The 20,352-nt window shown below is 43.2% G+C and overlaps 2 protein-coding genes across 6 annotated transcripts in view; one reads left to right on the forward strand and one right to left on the reverse strand.

Annotated features, from left to right (window-relative positions):
• Positions 1-1,195: 1,195 nt before the first annotated feature.
• On the forward strand, positions 1,196-8,084 carry LOC135510466 (INO80 complex subunit B-like). Of its 2 annotated transcripts, none has more exons than XM_064931421.1 (5): positions 1,196-1,738; positions 4,520-4,793; positions 5,070-5,224; positions 6,727-6,905; positions 7,110-8,084. In XM_064931421.1, the coding sequence occupies exons 1-5, from the start codon at positions 1,696-1,698 to the stop codon at positions 7,575-7,577; spliced, it is 1,119 nt and encodes a 372-aa protein (XP_064787493.1). In that variant the 5' UTR covers positions 1,196-1,695; the 3' UTR covers positions 7,578-8,084. The 2 variants fall into 2 exon arrangements, with proteins under 2 accessions (XP_064787493.1, XP_064787494.1); XM_064931422.1 differs by having other exon boundaries at positions 5,070-5,212; positions 7,110-8,080.
• Positions 8,085-8,100: 16 nt separating this feature from the next.
• LOC135510465 (protein inturned-like) overlaps positions 8,101-20,352 on the reverse strand; it is a 43,463-nt gene continuing 31,211 nt past the window's right edge. For 2 of the 4 annotated variants that reach the window (XM_064931420.1, XM_064931418.1), the window contains exons 5-17: positions 20,058-20,176; positions 19,533-19,622; positions 19,100-19,177; positions 18,667-18,850; positions 17,982-18,035; positions 17,710-17,772; positions 17,004-17,243; positions 16,527-16,741; positions 14,490-14,799; positions 14,211-14,305; positions 13,820-14,009; positions 10,921-11,060; positions 8,101-9,673 (exon numbers count right to left, since the gene is read on the reverse strand). In XM_064931420.1, coding sequence (XP_064787492.1) covers positions 9,562-9,673; positions 10,921-11,060; positions 13,820-14,009; positions 14,211-14,305; positions 14,490-14,799; positions 16,527-16,741; positions 17,004-17,243; positions 17,710-17,772; positions 17,982-18,035; positions 18,667-18,850; positions 19,100-19,177; positions 19,533-19,622; positions 20,058-20,176 — 1,890 coding nt within the window. In that variant the 3' untranslated portion in view covers positions 8,101-9,561. Of the gene's footprint in view, positions 9,674-10,920; positions 11,064-13,819; positions 14,010-14,210; positions 14,306-14,489; positions 14,800-16,526; positions 16,742-17,003; positions 17,244-17,709; positions 17,773-17,981; positions 18,036-18,666; positions 18,851-19,099; positions 19,178-19,532; positions 19,623-20,057; positions 20,177-20,352 lie in introns of all 4 variants that reach the window. The other 2 variants (XM_064931419.1, XM_064931417.1) reach the window with 1 other exon arrangement.

Here is a 20,352-nt window from a genome sequence, read left to right on the forward strand (position 1 = left end):
GGTAACTTATTTCCGGGTTTTAGGAATGTTTTATATATATATATATATATATTGGGATACAACCATCCCAGCTCTGCAGATTTTGCTGCAAAGAGACATAATCATTAGATCATTTGTTTTGGTACTGTCCATATGTAGCTTGTTTTTGGTTGCAAGATCGGGAATGGCTGAAGAATTGCAACATTTATTTGGAGCTAACTCTGCAAATAGCACTGCTGGGTGATTTAAATAGTCATAGTCAATCGATCAACAATATAAGACAACTCTTAGCAAAAATGTTTATATTTAATTTACAATATGTAGAATCTATGAGAATAGAAAGGTTCAGCACTTTTGTGAAACATCACAGGACAGTTGAAAAATATATGGCAAATAGAAATATAAACTGGATGGTGTTCAGAGATAGATGGACGGGGTTGAGTCGAGCTGAAGGATGGGACTAAGAACAAACAAAAGATAACTTTTTAAAATATTCTGTGTCCGTAAAATGTATATAATATGTATAAGCTGGAAATAGAAGCCTAAGAGTTGCTCACTATTAGTTTACTCCAATTAGTGGCGGGATGGTAGGGTTAGGGGAAATAAATAAAGGAAAATATATATAAAATATATATATGAAGCCGCAATCTATCTGCAATATTAAAGCGGCTCTACCCTCCCAACAACACAAATATATATAATTTAAAATAAAGAAAACAATGCACGGATTAAACCTGAAATATAGTGCACAAAAATCATATAATAGGAATACATTTGAGCAGAGGAACAACAGATTTATGTATACAACCACGTTTGTTTCATAACTGACCTTTGACACTTAAACGTACAGTGGCCACTGGATAATGTAGTTTTCACTGCAATAGTCCACTGAAGTCAAACCAAATCAAATGTTATTTGTCACATGCCCCGAAGACAACAGGTGTAGATCTTACAGTAAAATGTTTACTTTCAAGCCCTACATTACCCAGGGGTCAAAATAAGTATATCATTTTGAGATTACTGTACAAGTAATTATACGTATATCAACTAACTGCATGATGCAATTTTTTTTTAAAGAATCCCTGATAATAAAATCGTAACAAATGATATCCGATAACTTATTAATACTGAACCAGATCAACGTAACAGTCAAGGCGAGACAGTACTTCCACCGCCGCACCGGTGGGTGGCGGCAGCGTACCCGAATACACGTAAATAATCGTATTGAAACCCGCGAGGAAAATAATTCCATTGCTGCTAGCACGTAGCTAGCTAGATATTTGTTTTGATTTCTCGGGCTTGTGTATTTTCAAATAATAACTCAGTCATTGCTGTTCCGTTTGTACAAATAACTAGCAACTTAACCGAAGGAAAGCAGCTGCATCCGCATCGTGAATCATTGATTTGTGAGCAACGAATTTATCTAAAGGCTAATGTTAGCTACAGTAGATAGCTAATCATTCCATCTAGCTAGTCAGTTGTTATTTGTCACATCAAACGTGCTTGCAACTGCGTTAGCTAGCAAAGTAGACGATTTTCAATTTGCCAGGCTATCAAATCGTGTGAAAACTCTCGAGTAGGTTGCTCGTGCGTCGAGAAGCTATCGCGTTTGATAAGACGACTTTTCCGCATATCGCTTGATCAAGGCCAGCGACCTTGCTGTGATGTAAACTTGCAGAACACCTTTTGCTTGTTTTGATTTACATAGTCGTTTTAATGGGGAAAAGGAAAGACATGATCCACCCAAGGTTTCTTTTAGGTGAGTTTTTTAAATGTTTACTGTTGATGTTATGCTCCCATGACGCAAGCATGGCTGTTTTTCTTTTAGTCCCCACCCCCTCTCTCTGTTACTGATCTAACCTGTAATCATTTGGATACAAATGCCTGGTTGGATGTTTGTGAATTGAAGATTTGACACCATCATATTCACTTGCCATAAGAAGCCATTAGGAACAGCCAGAAGCCACTTGTCATTATTTTGAGTCATACATGTTATTATTATAATAATATATGCCATTTAGCAGACACTTTTATCCAAAGCCACTAACAGTCATGCGGTAGGGCTGACCCTGCTTAGTCGACTGGTCAATAAACTGAGATGTCCTTAGTCAAGCATTCTCAAATAAACTCCATGGTGCACAAGACACCTAACTCAGTGGACTAATCCATTGCGGAGGTCATGGGGATGGCACAGTCCATCACTCTAAGAGAACATTTATGCTTGATCCGAAAATGTGGTCGGAGGCGCCATATTGATGGTGTGACGCAATTACGGGGAGGTATAAACACAAATTCACTTCCTTCACAACAGTTCTGCTCCGCGAAGCGCAAGAAGTATGAATGTCCTGACTTCTGCAGGGGCCATATCACCGTAAATGTTGCACGGCCAATGCAGATTTCGGATTGACCATGCAGGGGCTTTTAAAGCCAATGCATGCTTGATCTGTGATGTGATCAGAGGCTTCGTTTGGAGAGTGTGACGCAATTGCGGAGCCCTCGGAGGCATGCAGAGGTAAAATCAAGCTCTGTACTGCATTGCTCTGTGCCTCTCATATGTTGTAACCATGTGGAGAGCTCCGTATTGCTCCTCATTGAAATTATTGGTTGACGGTAGGTGGGGTCAGGAGGTCCTGTATAAACACAAACTCACTTCCTTGACAACATCCTTCCCAACACCTCTGCTCCACGAAGTGCAAAAAGTATATTTGCTCTGACTTCTACGGAGGCCGCATCGCAGTAAATGCTGTACAGCCACTGCAGATGTTGGACTGACCAGGTAGAGCCTTTTAGACATGTGCTACTGAAATTGTAAATTGTTATATTATGTAAGAATGATGGCGTAACAAATGCGCTTTTGTCCTGCGTTGCATCACGTTTGCTGTCAGCGGTTCTGAAACTTAATGTTCAGTGCACTGTTGAATTGGCGCCTTTCCCTATATGACCCACAGTACCAGTCAAAAGTTTGGACACAACTACTCATTCCAGGGTTTTTCTTTATTTTTATTATTTTCTACATTATAGAATAATAGTGAAGGCATCAAAACTTGAAATAACATGGAATCATGTTGTAACCAAAAAAGTGTTAAACAAATCAAAATAAATATTATATTTGAGATTCTTCAAAGTAGCCACCCTTTGCCTTGATGACAGCTTCGCATTCTCTCAACCAGCTTCATGAAGTAGTCAGCTGGAATGCTTTTCCAACAGTCTTGAAGGAGTTCCCACATATGCTGAGCACTTGTTGAACTGCTTTTCCTTCACTCTGCGGTCGAGGTCTCTGATTTTACTTATCATTTATATCATGTTGTTTACACTGTTCCAAACGAGCAGAAAACTAATTTTATAATCTAACAGCACCTGCTTGTCTCACATAATATGCACGCAGCTCTCGCTCCTATGCCCTCCCTTTTCTTGATCTTCTTCTTCTTCTTATCCTATTACAATTATTGTTATGATCATCATTATAATAGGTAATGTCATTATCATTAGTTGGTTTCTTGTCCTCTTTAGTCTTAGTACTGTAACTTACTTAGGCTTATTTCAATAAATAGGCTACTGTATCAATCAATGAATCGTTCGCTCATGTCATCATACAAGTCATTCACGCTTTGAAATGCAATTTAGCATTTTAGTTTTAAAATTAAATAAAAAAAGGAGCGAAACAATAAATAAACCGCAATTCACAAATGCATGTAACTGTTTATAGTCTGCTTTAATAAATGCTTCATAGATATTGACTGGTACATTTATACTTTATTTAGTGTAATTTACACTGTTCCAAATGGTAAGAAAAAATAATAATATTGTGATCTAAAAGCACCTGTTTGATACCCGTGGTGTGTTACGGTGTTTGGAGTTGGTTATAACGAATTTATTAATGTGATTATGATAGGCCCTATTAGATAGGTCAGGCCCTATTAGTCAAGTTCATGCAGTGCATACATGTTTTACATAAAGAGAGTAGGGGTTGAGGGAATAGGGAATGATGTTCCTAAACAAATTAGGTATTTTTGGCCATTGGACTCTCCCTTGAGTCATTTGTGTGTCTTAGTTATTTCATCACACACTGCGCTTAAAGCATCAGACAAGCTCAGTGCATATAGTTGATTTATTCAAACACATAGGGTGTGTCTATGTATGAAAAAAAGACATGTTTTAAAATTTTGAGCAGACTGGTCGAAAGAACAGAGCACTCTTTTTTTTTACATCATAAGTTGTGGACAACCATGCATACATTTTTTTGATGGGTGGCCCCAGCAGAAATCAAACGCACGATCCTTGGTGTTGCAAGCGCCTTGCACTACCAACCGAGCCTATAACACCAGTGGAGGCTGCTGAGGGCTCATAATAATGGCTGGAATGGAGTGAAACCATGTGTTTGATGTATTTGATACCATTCCACCTTTTCTGCTCGAGCCATTACCTCGAGCCTGTTCTCCCCGATTAAGATGCCACCAACCTATGAACAACACCTCTAAATAGGCCTGATTGTCTTTGTATCTATTTTGTCTACATCTTTATTGGGTATCTGTGAATACAGGTGATGGAGACCACCTGGGGTTACACAGCCTCCATAGGAGGAAACACAAGAAGCATAAGAAGCACAAGAAGAAGCATCACCGTGACGACGGGCACAGCTCCTACTCCGAGGCCCTGGAGTCATCTTCTGGCATCCTGATCAAGCCCCCCACGCAGCTCCGACTCAAGCCCCCCACGCAGCTCCGACTCAAGCCCCCCACGCAGCTCCGACTCAAGCCCCCCACACAGCTTCGACTCAAGATCAAACTGGGAGGCCAAACGCTGGGGACCAAAAGGTGAGACCTCGCTGGCTTCTATTTTAAGAGTGACAGAGTCCACTGAGCTTAACAAGGGTGAGTTTCTCAGAAAACATAAAGATCATGGTTTGCCCATTGCCTACCAATGGTTTTAACATGGTCTTAGTGCTAAAGATATTCTTTATATTTTGGAGAAACTCACCCTGGCCCTGATCAGTTGCTATTGACTTCTGATGCAAAATATAGGTCCAGCGTTCACGTGACCTTAAATTCTAACCCCATTCTCGTTATCTCACCTTTTTCTTAATGAACCAGTGTGCCAACATTCAGTGTGGTCCCTGGTGTAGCCCGCTCCCCGTCTCCTCTGATGATCGTGGACGATGATGACGACTCGGATGATGATGACGATGAGGAGCCTTCTGAGGGCGTCCCACTCGAGCAGTACCGGGCCTGGCTTGGTGAGTGCCAAGGTCTGTCTCTTACTCTCATCATGTCCAATCATTATAAAAGTCATTTCCTGTTTAAACTGATTGATTTACTACACACAGGGCCTTTAGAAAGAGTTCATACCACTTGACTTATTCCACATTTTGTTGTGTTACAGCCGTATCAAAATATATTAAATTTAAAAAAATCTCACCCATCTACACAATAATGACAAAGTGAAAACATGTTTTAAGAAACATAAGTATTCATACCCCTGAGTCAATAAATGTTAGAAACACATTTGGCAGTGATTATTGTGAGTCTTTCTGGTTAAGTGTCTAAGAGCTTTCGACACCTGTGTTATTTTCTGAATTCTTCAAGGTCAAATTGGTTGTTGATCATTGCTAGACAACCACTGAATCGTGCCATAAATTTTCAAGCAGATTTAAGTCTAAACTGTAACTCGACCACTCAGGAACATTCACTGTCTACTTGGTAAGCAACTCCAGTGTAGATTTTGTGTTTTAGGTTATTGTCCTTCTGAAAGGTGAATTAATCTCCCAGTGTCTGCAGGAAAGCAGACTGAACCAGGTTTTCCTCTAGGATTTTGTCTGTGCTTAGCTCCATTCCATTTCTTTTTTTTAATCCTGAAAAACTCCCCAGTTCTTAGAGATTACAAGCATATCCATAACATGATGCAACCACCACTACGCTAGAAAACATGGAGAGTGGTACTCAGTAATTTGTTGTATTGTATTTGCCCAAAAACATAATATTGCATTCAGGACAAAAAGTTAATTACTTTGCCACATTTTTTCAGTGTTACTTTTTTTGCAAACAAGATGCATGTTTTGGAATATTCTTTATTCTGTACAGGCTTCCTTCTTTTCATTCTGTCAATTAGGTTAGTATTGTGGAGTAATTACAACATTGTTGATCCAGCCTCAGTTTTCTCCTATCACAGCCATTAAACTCTGTAACTGTTTTAAATTAACCATTGGCCTCAAGGTGAAATCCCTGAGCGGTTTCCTTCCTTTCTGGCAACTCAGTTAGGAAGGACACCTGTATATTTGTATTGACTTAGTGTATTGATACACCATCCAAAGTATAATGAATAACTTTGCCATGCTCAAAGGGATATTCAATGTCTGCTTAGATTTTTTTTTTTACCGATCTACCAATGGGTGCCCTTCTTAGTGAGGCATTGTAAAACCTCCCTGGTCTTTGTGGTTGAATCTGTTTGAAATTCACTGCTGGACTGAGGGACCTTACAGATAATTCTATGTGTGGGGTACAGAGATGAGGTAGTCATTCAAAAATCATGTTAAAACACTGTTATTGCACACACAGTCCAATAAGTCCATGCAACTTATTGTGATACTTTTTAAGCACATTTTTACTTATTTAGGCTTGCTTTAACAAAGGAGTTGAATACTTATTGACTGAAGACATTTCAGTTTTATTTTTAATTAATTTGTAAAAATTTGGATTGCAGCCATGTCATTTTAATATCTTGACCATGCACTTGTCTGTTTATTGTCTCTAGATGAGGACAGTAACCTGGACCCGTCTCCTCTGCCAGACATGGACTCTGACTCCCTGGGGGGACTGGGGGGGCCGGTGGACGAGGAGGAGAAGTGGCTGGACGCCCTGGAGAAAGGAGAGCTGGACGACAACGGAGAGCTGAAGAAGGAGGTCGATGAGTCACTGCTCACAGCCAGACAGGTAACAGGGTCCGGACAGGCCTAGGCTAGTCTGACATGTAGAGTTCTGAGTTTTCCCTCCACCATGTGATTTAAGGTTACGATATGACCTGAGAAATTGCTAGTGGTTATAAACTTAGAAGGTTACAGAAATGCCCTAACCCTATAGATTTAGGTCTACATCCTACTGTGCCTGACTGTGTGTGTGTGTGCTTCTGTCTTACAGAAAGCCCTCCTGCATAAGCAACAGAACCAGCCTCTCCTGGAGCTGCCCATGGGCTACAAGGAGAAGGAGATGACCGCTGAGATGATGCAGAAGAGGGAGGAGCGTGCCCGCAAGAGGCGCCTGCAGGCTGCCAAGAAGGCAGAGGAGAACAAGAACCAGACCATTGAGAGGCTCACCAAGACCTCGAAGGCCAAGATCAAGAGCATGAGGGAACGCAAGTCCAAGCAGGCCCAGTGTCCCATGGTCCGCTACTGCGACTCGGCCCAGGGAATGGGGATTTCCTTTCCCAAGGGGGTGCTAGCCCCCACCCCTGCTCCTCCGTGCCCCCCTCCACCGGCACCGGTAGGGTGCGGAGTAAACGGGTGCAGTAATCTGAAGAGGTACTCGTGCTCCAAGACGGGGATCCCGCTCTGTAGTCTGGAGTGCTACAAGAAGAATCTGGTCCTTGTTGTGGAGAGCACCACTTGAACTTGACCTCTTTGGAAGATTTTGGCTTGCTGGCCGTACAGACTCTAGGGCTAAATCAAAGGACAAGGTGGATATTTTTTATTTAGCAGATTATAAAAATGCTTTCTTTTTTGTCTTGATATGTCCAGTAATTGGTCATTTCCTCTGCATTTCTGGTGGCAAACTAATGACATAATTATGTGTACTTACAAAAGAGATGAATGTTGTTCAAATCAATGCATCAGTCAGTCAGTCAAATTTAGCCCTGATAACATGCATCATAATAATGGAGGCTACAGCCACATTAGCCAGTTTGTATTTAATTTCTAGATCCTCTGTTTGTGGAAATCCACGTGATGTAGATTGTATAAGAATTTAACAAGGTAACCTTGTTTTGTGAAATGAATCAGCTGAAGTAAATCAGCTTTTTCCTAAAATTACAGTGCTCTTTTGCCTGTTCATCATGAAGGACTTTCATTTGTGTAAATATATCATGAATGCTTTTGTATTCATTTAGGAAGCTGTAAAGCTGTAAAGCACTGTATGACATCATGTTAACATGTATTTTAATCAACAGACTCAAAGGTGCAATTGTATCACAAATTATTATTATTCTATGCAAAATACTGTACATCTTAAATACAATAACCCCCCACAATCAACAACATATAGGAATTTAACTCCACTTAAAGGCGGTTGCCATGCCAATGTGGAGGGGCTAGCAAGCAAGAACAGTCACATTATTTGGTCAGGCACACTTAAAAGGTGCTACACATAGGATTTTTGCACTGCAATTTCAGCTGGTGGACCAAACCCCAAAGTAAAGGCTCAAGTGCAATTCTCCGCCATGTTATGGGGAAATGGGATGAGGGGGAGTTTTGTTTTGAATGCAGCCTTATGCTCGGTGAATTGCAAGATATTTCACAGCAATTTAGATTGTACAATGATTCCCTACACTATCCAGTGCTTGTTTTCACACTAACTGAAATTGAGCGAACAGTGTAGAATTTTTGCAACCGGGAAATGACAGAGTGATTTCCACTAGATAACACAGCCAAAGTCAGATGCTGCTCTGGCGGGTCAAAATCAATAGGCGAATATCACAGCCAATCATAACACTGGTGGGTAAGTAGTACTGTGAAACACTGTCATTCCACTATTACTGCAGATATATTATGGACATTTTCAGAAATTAAAATGCAAAAGTAAAAATCCTATGTGTAGCACCTTTAAGTGAACAGCAATGTCAGAACCACTGAACTAGAATGAGATTCTATTTCTACGGTCAGAACAGCAGCAAAATGCTTTCCCTGCAGCCTGTTTTCTGAGGTATTATTGAGTTTAGAGGCGTGTCCTACATGGCACACTATTCCCTACATAGAGCACTACTTTTGACCAGATTCAAAAGCTGTGCACTCAATATGGAGTAGGGTGCCATTTCGGACACAAAATTGTTGCATCCAGTAAACCCAGTGCTTCGTTCAGTAGGCAAGTGTAGTGAGACGTTACAGATAGAAATGCAATTAATAGAGCTGACGTGATTCCTTACAAAAATATTCTACATATCAGAGGCGTGTTTTTTCTATTTAATATATTTCTATCTGAATGTTCCACAGCGTTGTCCCCTGCTGTTCCACTGGAGCTGGTCCAAGTCTAACAGAGAACAACCTTGGTCTTTCCTTTTATCTGCTGTCAGGTGATCAATGTCTGTCTGGAACAAGACAAGTCTTAGTTCCCGCAATATCTCAGACAGACAGTAAGCAGGAGTTGAGGTCGACTATGAAACGTTGAAGACTAGGGTCGTGTTCATTAGGGTGTACTGTTATAAAATATTTTGTGACGGGAAACAAACAAGCGGTTCTTATTGGAGTTCAAGTAGCCCCTCCCTGTTTCTATCAGTTTTCTCCCATTTGATGCCTAATGAAAAGAACCCAGGGTTGTGCACCGCTGTCTGTAGGTAGTAGTGTTATCAGAGTTCATTAAGAGACTGTTGGCAGACGGCTTGTCACAAGGCCAGGCCGAAAGATAGGCGGAAGGCCATCTCCACGGGAACCTCTGCCACGGAGTCATGAAAACACACATAGAATTCCTGAGGGACGGGTTCTAGAAGCATCCGGCTGGAACACAGAGAGACAACAGAGCTTCAAAGTGAGAAAGAGGAGGAAAATGGCAGAGTGGGTTTCTGGGGCATCCTAATAATATCTACATTCTCCTGAAGTGTGCACTTGTTCACTTCCCTTCATGGATTTTAAAGGAATTGACTGGTATATGGAAACGCTCTCTAGCCCATGCCTCCACCAATCCAATGCTTTTAATTTTGTGGGGAATAGTGAACGAGTGCACACTTCAGGAGAAAGGAGATATAATTGGGCCGCACCCAAGGCAGAGGAGCATAGGTAGGCAGGACGTATAATTGCGAAGTGATTAAAAAAATTGAACAAAAAGCCCGAGAGGTCAGGAGAGTAGGCATTACAGGACGACCTTGATAAATGAAGATCTCTCTGCCCAGTATGTGTCTAACTGCCACTGAAACCTAAAACCCTGTTACATGGTGGTCTGCTACTCCAAGCCTCTCACTCAAAGTTAACTCCAGTGTTTTACTTCCCTTCTTTACCACCCAGACAGTTTTACTTCTCTTCTTTACTCTACCACCCAGACAGTTTTACTTCCCTTCTTTACCACTCAGACAGACCACTCCCCGAGGGCCACCTGTCGTCACACACACACACACACACACACACACACACACACACACACACGAGGGCATCCAAAATCAACAGACCGAGACAGAACCAAAGTGCCATCAGTCGTATCTACAAGGACAGACCACCATCCCTACACTACAAACCCTACATTCATTACAGACATCACTCATAATGCTGCCAACGCACACAAAGCCATAATTCATAACACTGACCCTGTATAGCAACAGAGGCTAAATAAATATCATAATAGGAGACTCAATCATATACAGTGGCGTTGGGTGGGCTGCCACACTATGTAAGCACAGACACAGTTGGCTTAGTCTTAATTGGCACCCTATAGTACACTGAGCCGCTCTGGTCAAATCTAGTCTACAGCATATAGAGAATAGGGTACGTGAGAAGACAAAGTGTTTCCTCATATAGTATATTGGCTCGGTCTCTAAATTGGGCACTACATAGGGAATAGGGTGCCATTTAAGATTGACTAGAAACACTTTGTTCTCTTACGTACACTATTCACCATATACTGTACACTACATATGAGCAGAGCGTCCTAGTGTGCACTATATAGAATACGATGCCTTTAGAGACGACAGTATTGACTCCTCACACATTTTAAATAGTGCACTACATAGGGAACCATTTAGTATTTTGCATACCCTATCACCCAGTAGGTCATGGTGGGAGCAGGCTTCCTCTGGTCGGTCCAGTTCTCAGGTTTACACTGGAACAGAACCCCGTGTTCCTTCACTGGGCCCAGCCCATGGGTCCTCTGGGGTCTGTCTGTACCCCGCCTACCCTGCTAACAGAGATAAAAACACATTTATATAGACAGAGAAGACTATGATTTTATACATAAACACTACCTTTGTTATTACAACCCTAGTCTCGCATTGTCATACATCCCTTGGAATTTTGTATTGCAAAAACGGTTTGAATTGTTTGCTGGCACCCAACTGCAAGATGTTTTTTTTTTGTACAATATATTTATTGGCATTTCTTTTTTTAAACAATTTAACAAGCATCAAAATATGACACAGATAATGCCCTGTTATTCCTCAACTGCAAGATTTTGATAGGATGTTAGATTTCAAGAACCCTCCCCCACACACCCATAGAAGGGGTGCTGTGGGTTCTGTGCATCACTGTTTTCCGTCTGGGTAGTTGTTCCCTATGCTAGTTTCAAGTGCTATTTTTTAAGTTATCAAGTGTGGCCGACAGTGTGCGATTTATATATATTGAAATTGAGAGTGGATTACGCTGGTAAAGTCAAACGTCCTAGCACCTTCTAAACCGGGATCGAACCAGGATCTGTAGTGACGCCTCTAGCACTGAGATGCAGTGCCTTAGACTGCAGCGTGCTACAACCGAAAATATCGTAAAGATTGTCCATTATTTTGTTTTTGTAAGAACCAAAAAAACATGCAAGAGGAGAACCTGTTCAAGTAAGTAAATACATTTTTTAAATGTTAAAAACAATGTATTATTAGCTAGCTAGCCTGCTATAGTAGGCCACTTTGCAGGCTAACTCGACTGAGCTGTCATCTAGCTAACTTTGCACACTGTTTAGCTAAGTTAATCAAATGTCATCAGCTAGCTAAATTCCTATTAGACCTCTATCTTGATGTAATCAGTTGTCAGTAAAGGCTACTGGATGGGGCAGGTAATTTTGTGGGAGGACATTATGAAAATATTCCCCTGTTCCAGTCTCTAGAGAGGACAACTTTGAGGAGAGAGATAATAGCAACATAATATTCAGTGCTGTCTAATTGGAGTATTCTGAAGCCTGTTTCTTTCCACAGATATGGGAAGCTGTGAAAGCATGTTTGCAGATTAATAGAGGTCCCAATGAATATCCCAAGAGACTAAGGGTATATCCTATATGTTAGAAAATGTTGTACACAAAATACAGTTAAAAATCACACACAATGTATAAACCTATTAGAATTGGAGCAGGGCAATCCTGCTAGAGGTCTGCTGGGTGTGCAGGGTTCTGTTTCAGCCCAGCAATAACACACCTGATTCAACATATCAAATCTAATGAGTTGATAATCAAGTGTGCTATTGCTGGGTTCGAATAGAAGTCTGCTCACCCAGTGGATCAGGGATCAGTGGAGCAAGGTTGGCCAACGCTAGTATAGTGGATGCGCATTACAGGTAGCATTGTATTTTATTTTTGTATATATGTATATATATATGTATGCATGCATGCATGCATGCATGCATGCATGTATGTATGTATGTATGTATGTATGTATGTATGTATGTATGTATGTATGTATGTATGTATGTATGTATGTATGTATGTATGTATGTATGTATGTATGTATGTATGTATGTATGTATGTATGTATGTATGTATGTATGTATGTATGTATGTATGTATGTATGTATGTATATGTATATATTTCTGGCTTACGGCACCTGGTATTCCCATGCGGTCTCCCATCCCAGTACTAACCAGGCCCTGAACAGGTGTGCTTCTTATCAACCTGCTCGCTTAACCCGCAGCAATCTAATAGGAAGTTAGCTAGCTGTTGACATTGAATTAACTTAGTTTAACAGTGTGAAAAGTTAACTAGATAGCAGCTCAGTTGAGTTAGCGTACAGCCGCAACAATGTGTCAGAGGAAACACTGTTCGACTGATGTCCGGATTCAGCTTGCAGGCGCCCTGCCCTGTCACAAGGAGTCGCTAGAGAACGATGTGCCAAGAAAATCCCCACCGGCGAAACCCTCCAGTGCTCCGGACTGCGCTGGGCCATCCTATGGGGCTCCTGGTCACAGCCGGTTGTGAAACAGCCTGGGATCAAAACCCAGGCTGTTGTGGCGCCTCGGCACTGCGGTCATTCATTCATTTAAGAAGGTTACATGCAAAATGATTGCAGTTGTTCCCATAGAAACAGCACATGGTATCACTGACCCTGGATAAGCTAGCGACTGGGCTAATACAGCTAACCTTTTAGGTCAATAAAATGCTGTTTTTATTAAAAAAAATGTGTAGGCTTTATAATGTTGAGAGAAATGTAACTAGCTAGTTAGTTATATCTAGGTAGCTTACAAGGTTTGCTGACTTTATCAAAACAAACTGCATTGTGGCTAGCTATTTATTGTCCCTCATGCTTTCCCTCAGGTCAGCATTGTAGGCCATTTCTCCCCTCTTCCTGCAGCTTTAGCACATCTCAAAATAACAGAGAAAATGTTGTCCCTTCGTCACTAATTTGATTGGTTTGACGTGTTGCAAGGCGTCACTGATTTACAACGGGTTCCGACCCCTCTCTAGATGATTTCTGCCATGGAACATCCCCAGGCTTCCCATTTTAGGGAAGCCTAGTTCGCGACAAGGCTATTACAACTCAGACACATTGTTACATATGAGAATGTGTTGTGAGTGAGTGAGTGAGTGAGTGAGTGAGTGAGTGAGTGAGTGAGTGAGTGAGTGAGTGAGTGAGTGAGTGAGTGAGTGAGAGAGAGAGAGAGAGAGAGAGAGAGAGAGCAAGAGTGTGTCTGGGTATGTGCGTGCATGTACACACCCGCGTGTGTGTGTTTTCGTATCTCACCCTGGACGGTAGACTCTGCTGGAAGGTGGCCCGTATGGAGAGGCAGCAGTGGTGGAAGTTACGTATGAGCTGAGGGTGGATGGAGCCGCTGAGCTGGGCCAGCTCCCTGTGTGTAGGAGCTATGAAGATGCCCTGTACTGTCTCCATCAGCACATAGTGGAACAGAGTGTTCTCTGCCCCAGATGTCAACCTGGGAACACAGCACAGAGAGAGAGTGGAATGGGATAGAATAGTAGAGAATGGATGAAATAGAAACGAATGGAATAGAAAGGATGGAATAGAAAATAATGGAATGGAATAGAATGATAGAGAATGGAATAGAATGGGGCGTTAGTTTATCCTTGTTGTAATAATGGTCTAACTTCTAACATTGCTGGCCTGTTTCACTCACTTAATGGTGTGGTACATCTCCTCTGTCTCTCTCTCTGTCAGACTCTTCTTCAGGGTGCCCAGGTAGAATGGGTTAGGGTGCTTCATCTTGGGAATCTAGGGGAACAAATAGACAACAAAAGGTCCATTGGTAAATGACAAAAGCCATAGATTCCCACGCATACTGTGCTCACTAAAAACTCTCTTTTCTCCTAGTTGTGTATGCGTGTCTAACAAATGTAAGGTATCAAAGTCAATACAGCTGATGGAACCTTAGCAAGGGGGAAGGTTATGACGATACCTTGAAAATACTTCCACTGGCTCCACTCCCATCAGATCCACCCGAACCCAGCGAGTCTCTCCGCCCGTCCAGCTTCCGGGCTGAGTCCGGGGTGGAGTGTGGACTGAGCCCTGTCTGCCCTCCTACACCCCCCTCCGGCTGTCCCTCGCTCCCACTGTCCGACTGACTCCTCTGGGGGCTAGGTCTCCGGGCACCCCCTCCGAAGAGGCTCCTGCCCACTCCCTTCCCCCCTCCCTGGGCGGAGGACGGTGGCTTCACAGCCCCAGCCAGCTTACTGAGGACAGGGGACGATGCAGCCATGGTGTCCAACCTGAGGACCACAATGGAAGTAAGTATTCTGACCATTTTGTCTCATCCTGGAGGATTTTATACCAATGTCGGATCTTAATTTGATCAACCTTTTGCAGTATAACTTCCCTGCAATGCAGGAAGTGTAAAACTTATAGTGTACAATGCATTTGGAAAGTATTCAGACCCAATCACTTTTGTCACATTTGTTTACGTTACAATCTAAACACAATACTCGATAATGCCAAATCCAAAACACGTTTTTTACATTTATTTTGCAAAGAAAAACTACTGAAATATCACATTTACATAAGTATTCAGACCCCTTACTCAGTACTTTGTTGAAGCACCTATGGCAGCGATTACAGCCTCGAGTCTTCTTGGGTATGACGCTACAAGCTTGGCACACCTGTATTTGGGGAGTTTCTCCCATTCCTCTTTGCAGATCCTCTCAAGGTTGGATGAGAAGCGTTGCTGCCACTCCTGCGTGCTGTGTGCTTAGGGCCGTTGTCCTGTTGGAAGGTGAACCTTCGCCCCAGTTTGAGGGCCTGAGCGCTCCGGAGCAGGGTTTCATCAAGGATCTCTGTAATTTTCTCGGTTCATCTTTCCCTCGATCCTGACCAGTCTGCCAGTCCCTGCCGCTGAAAAACATCCCCACAGCATGATGCTGCCACAACAATGCTTCACCATAGGGATAGTATTGGCCAGGTGATGAGCGGTGCCTGTTTTCCTCCAGATGTGACACTTGGAATTCTGGCCAAATAGTTCAATTTTGGTTTCATCAGACTAGAGAATCTTTTTTCTCATGGTCAGTCCTTTAGGTGCCTTCTGGCAAACTCCAAGCGGAGTGGCTACTGTCTGGCCACTACTATTAAGGCCTGATTAGTGGAGTACTGCAGAGATGGTTGTCCTTCTAGAAGGTTCTCCCATCTCCTCAGAGGAACTCTGGAGCTCTGTTAGAGTGACCATCGGGTTCTTGGTCACCTCCCTGACCAAGGCCATTCTCCCCCGATAGCTCTGTTTCTTGGTGGTTCCAAACTTAATCCATTTAAGAATGATGGAGGCCACTGTGTTTTTTGGTACCCTTCCCCAGATCTGTGCCTCGACACAATCCGGTCTTGGAGCGCTACGGAAAATTCCTTCGACCTCATGGCTTGGCTCGGCTCAGACATGCACTGTCAACTGTGGGTTTACCACAGGTGGACTACAATCAAGTTGTACAAACATCTCATGGATGATCAATGGAAACAGGATGCACCTGTGCTCATAGCAAAGGGTCTGAATAGCTATGTAAATAAGGTATCTGTTTTTTATGTTTAATACATTTGCAAAATGTCTAAAAACAAGTTTTTGCTTTGTCATTATGGGGTATTGTGTGTAGTTTGATGAGGGGGAAAAAGTATTTAATCAATTTTAGAATAAGGCTTAAATGTAATGTGGAAAAAGTGAAGGGGTCTGAATACTTTCTGAAAGCACTGTATTCAAGGTTTAAAAAGGCTTCTGAAGTTTGTAATTTCCACTTTGAAATTTCAGACTTGATTTTCCCTTACGAAAAAGGTATCGACCCCTACAAACATTTACATGAATTATAATTCACATTTCCTGTTGCTGCAAACTTATTTTCCAGGTGTAGCAAACTGGCTCAAATTAAGATCCTAAATGTGTATGTGTGTTTTACTACTAAACTAAGGTTAATTTGTCGTAAAGTATTTAACTTAAACTAAACTTAACTACTAAACTAAAACTAACCTGTCCCGGGCAGAGGAGGGGAGGAACCAGTCAGCACAAGAGAGGCAGGGTGCGGGCGGGGCGGCCAGGCGTTCCTCCATCCCTACGTCCAGCCCCTCCAGCTGTAGGAGGGTGGCCTTGACCTGGTCCACGTACACACAGTCAGGTCCCGGGGCCCCCAGGGCAGGGGACGCACAGCCCCCTGCCTCCAGGAGGACGCACTGCATGAAATGCCTCTGGGGGAGAAGGAGAGAGAATGTGTGGGTTCACAGAAGTGTCTGGGAGGAAAAGGGTCAACTCACTCATAGATGGAAAAGGTTGATAGGCATCTAAGTTGATAATGGCAGCCATCTTGGTCAGGGATCAAGACAGTCTAATTGGATTAAGATGCATTTCTTCTTTTTAGTAATGCAGAAGAAAATAATGTGTTTCTAGAATGAAAGCTTTCCAGACCAAGATGGCCATCCTTTAGTGTTCTATTTAATACTACGATCTTACCAGTCCCACTATGAGCAGGAAGTAGCGTCCCTGTGGCTGGCAGTAGCCAGGCCTGGTACAGTGGTTGTTATTGGTCTGTGTCTGGGGGTTCTGGGTGCGATGTCGTGGGAACACCTCTCTCCAGATGACCAGCTGGCCCACGCGCTGCTCTGCTGCCAGGGGGAGGAGACAGTAGTGCTGGCAGTACAGACAAACATCCAGCAGGTCCTCCTTGGGGAGGTGGTTGGCTATCAGGTAGCCCTGTAGAGAGACAGGGAACACACACCCACAAGAACAAACACACACACGTAGACAAACAGAGAACACACACACAGGAACAAAAGAAAGCACGCACGCGCACACACACAGATCACACAATAAATATAAAACAGTGTTCATATTTTTAGTAACACAGGTTGCCTGATCTTATTAAAGAGCCACACCTTCTCTACACTTAAGGTGATGGGGATGGAGACTGGACCTACTTCTTCTACACATCATTCATATGCCAGCATTAGTTGTTAGGCTGATGGTGTGACATCCAGGGAATGAAGAAGTACAGCGTGTTATCCTGGGTAATGTTATGCTATCTATATAATCACATTTAACTGGCTCTTTCTTCCTATCCATCCAAGGGCTTCACCGTGGGCCCATGTTTCAAGTGTGTGTAGAAAGGACAGCGATCCAGCAGACAGGTGTCAGGTGTGTGTGTGTGTGTGACACCCACCTTGTAGAACAGACAGGAGCCCAGTGTCACGTAGAGACGCCTCATGCCATAGAAGTCCTCTGACTGAGAGAGAGAGGACTATCTTCATTATCAGTTTCAGAAGGTCAGACATGAATGATTAAGTAGCCTGCTGCTCTCTCTCTCACTCACTCACTGTCTCATTAAATATCCACAGGCAGGTCCAGAAATAGACTCACCCTCTCCTCTCACTACTAGGCCCAACAGAGGGAAGGAGACAGCTGGTGCCTCTCCAATGTAACGATTTGACTTACCATTTCTCCAAAATCTGACGATTCAAAGTCTGAGAGAACAGTGTCAACATCCATCTGTGAATAGGCAGACGATCAGAGACGATCAATAGAATTCTGACATACAATTGTAATTCTACAGCACAGATGTAGTGACTTATTTCTGCATTAACAATGGCTGCAGAGTCAACCATGCTCTGGAGCATCTCGCATTGGAAAAGAGTCTGAGCAGAAAACTGGTTGGCAGGATCCCTTGCAATTTTTACCGCCAGACAGCAGAGGGCAGCAAAGACGAGACATAAATCAATAAAGACATCCAAGATCATGGATGGGCAACTCCAGTCCTCAGGGCCTGATTGGTGTCACACTTTTGCCCCAGTCCCAGCTGACTCCAATAATCAACTAATCATGATCTTCAGTTTAGAATGCAATTAGTTTAATCAGCTGTGTTTTGCTAGGGATGGGGGAAAGAGTGACACCACTCGAGCCCCAGAGGACTGTAGTTGCCCATCCCTGATCAAGATTGCAAAAAAGCCCAGTAATATTATAGCAAGAGCAAATTCCAAAATTTATCACTGACATGCGAGTCTTGTCATAGGACAAGAAAGGTAGTTAAAGCATGAGAAAGCACAAACACCAAATGGTAAAGACACAAATGAACAGGAAGTGCTTCATCACATCAAGGCCCGAAGCTGTGGCCCATGCAGACCTTTATCTCAGGAGGCAGGGTGAGCCATCGGACCGCCGGCAGTCCGTCCAGGAAGAGAGTCTCCGAGACGTCAGGGGGCGTGGCCACGGAGCTGCCACTCAACCTGGAGGGGTGGATCAGCTGCTGGAAGAACAGGCAGAAGAAATGGTCCAGTCTGGAGGCGTGGTCCACCTGGCAAAATGCACTGAGGAGGAGAGGATGAAAAGATGGAGGGAGAGATGGAGGATGGGAAGAGGTGGAGGGAAATAAGCCTATTTAGGTTTGATGTAATATAACAGCATCAAATGGGAAGCCAGAAAGACTGGAACTGCTTGAACCGGGAAATCAAACCAGCGTCCGAAATGGCACCCTATTCCCTACTTAGTGCACTACTTTTGGCCAAATTTAGGATGCATCCCTAGTCAATGACCAGGACTGGAGACCATCAACAGACCTGCCCAGAGAGCCATACATCATGTTGAGAGTCCTGACCACACCTCCCACTACCGTCTGCAGAGAGAGCAGAGGAACCCTGAAGAAAACAAGAGAACATAACACACAGTCAATGAGGAGGAGATCAAACATATTATTAGGGCACATGGTCAAGAAAAGCTATAACATTTAGCTGACATGTGATTGAGTGAGACGGTGTATTGAATATGGAAGTATGTATTTGATGTTATGATTGACTTCGGATGACTTTGATGTGTTGATACCACAGGAGGTTGGTGGCACCTTAATTGGGGAGGACGGGCTCTTGGTAATGGCTGGAGCCGAATAAGTGAAATGGTTTCAAATACATCAAACACATGGTTTCCATGTGTTTGATGCCATTCCATTTACTCCATTCCAGACATTATTATGAGCCATCCTCCACTGGTCGGTACCTCTCAGCAGGCAGGCCGATCACCAGAAGGTTGTTGCTCTCCTTCCAGTAGCCCACATGGACCAGCTGTTTACGGAGCAGGAGAGACGAGCTGATGAGGGGGATGGAGGGGAGGAGGAGAAAGAAAGAGAAGAGGGGTAGAGTGCAGACAAAAAAAGAGGGGAAATAAGACAGAAGAGGAGAGGAGGGGGAGGAGAAGGCAGAAGGTTAGAGCAAGGAAAAGAAAGAGGGGGAGAGGAGGAGAGGAAAGCGAGAGGAAGAACCGGTGCAGGAGAAAAGATAGAAGAAATATAACCATGGCAGGAATTTCCATTTTTAATAGTTTGTATATTTAATTGGGGCTTTGTATATTCACTACCTCCGTGGCAGTCTTACCTGACTAACCTAACCCTCTATTTGCTGTTCCCAATAAACTTCTTCAGTATTTCTGGAGGCCACGTCAAACAGGAAGTGGACATTTTCTTATTTCCTTGGAATTCTTACTGAGCTCCCACAATATGTATATGATTATACAGACTTTGTTTACCTGACTATCTGTCCCCCGGTGACATTCTCCAGCATGTCACACAAAGTGAGGAAGATCCCTCGGACACCCTTCAGCTGGCTGGACGCCTCAGAAACAGGGTACTGGTACAGGATCTCTTGCTGAGAAAGTACAGACAGACAGACTGTTAGAGAAGACAGAGCACGGGGACAGGCTCCCCTGTATTGTCTGTGATAATAGTACTCTCCACAACATGCTGTCTGTTATGAAGGGTGTGGAGCCGACTACTTCAGGAGAGGGCCGGGGGGAGATTGGGCCGACCACTTTGGACAGGGGC

The sequence above is a fragment of the Oncorhynchus masou genome, chromosome 23 (assembly GCF_036934945.1).
Source record: "Oncorhynchus masou masou isolate Uvic2021 chromosome 23, UVic_Omas_1.1, whole genome shotgun sequence".
NCBI classification, from domain to species: domain Eukaryota; kingdom Metazoa; phylum Chordata; class Actinopteri; order Salmoniformes; family Salmonidae; genus Oncorhynchus; species Oncorhynchus masou.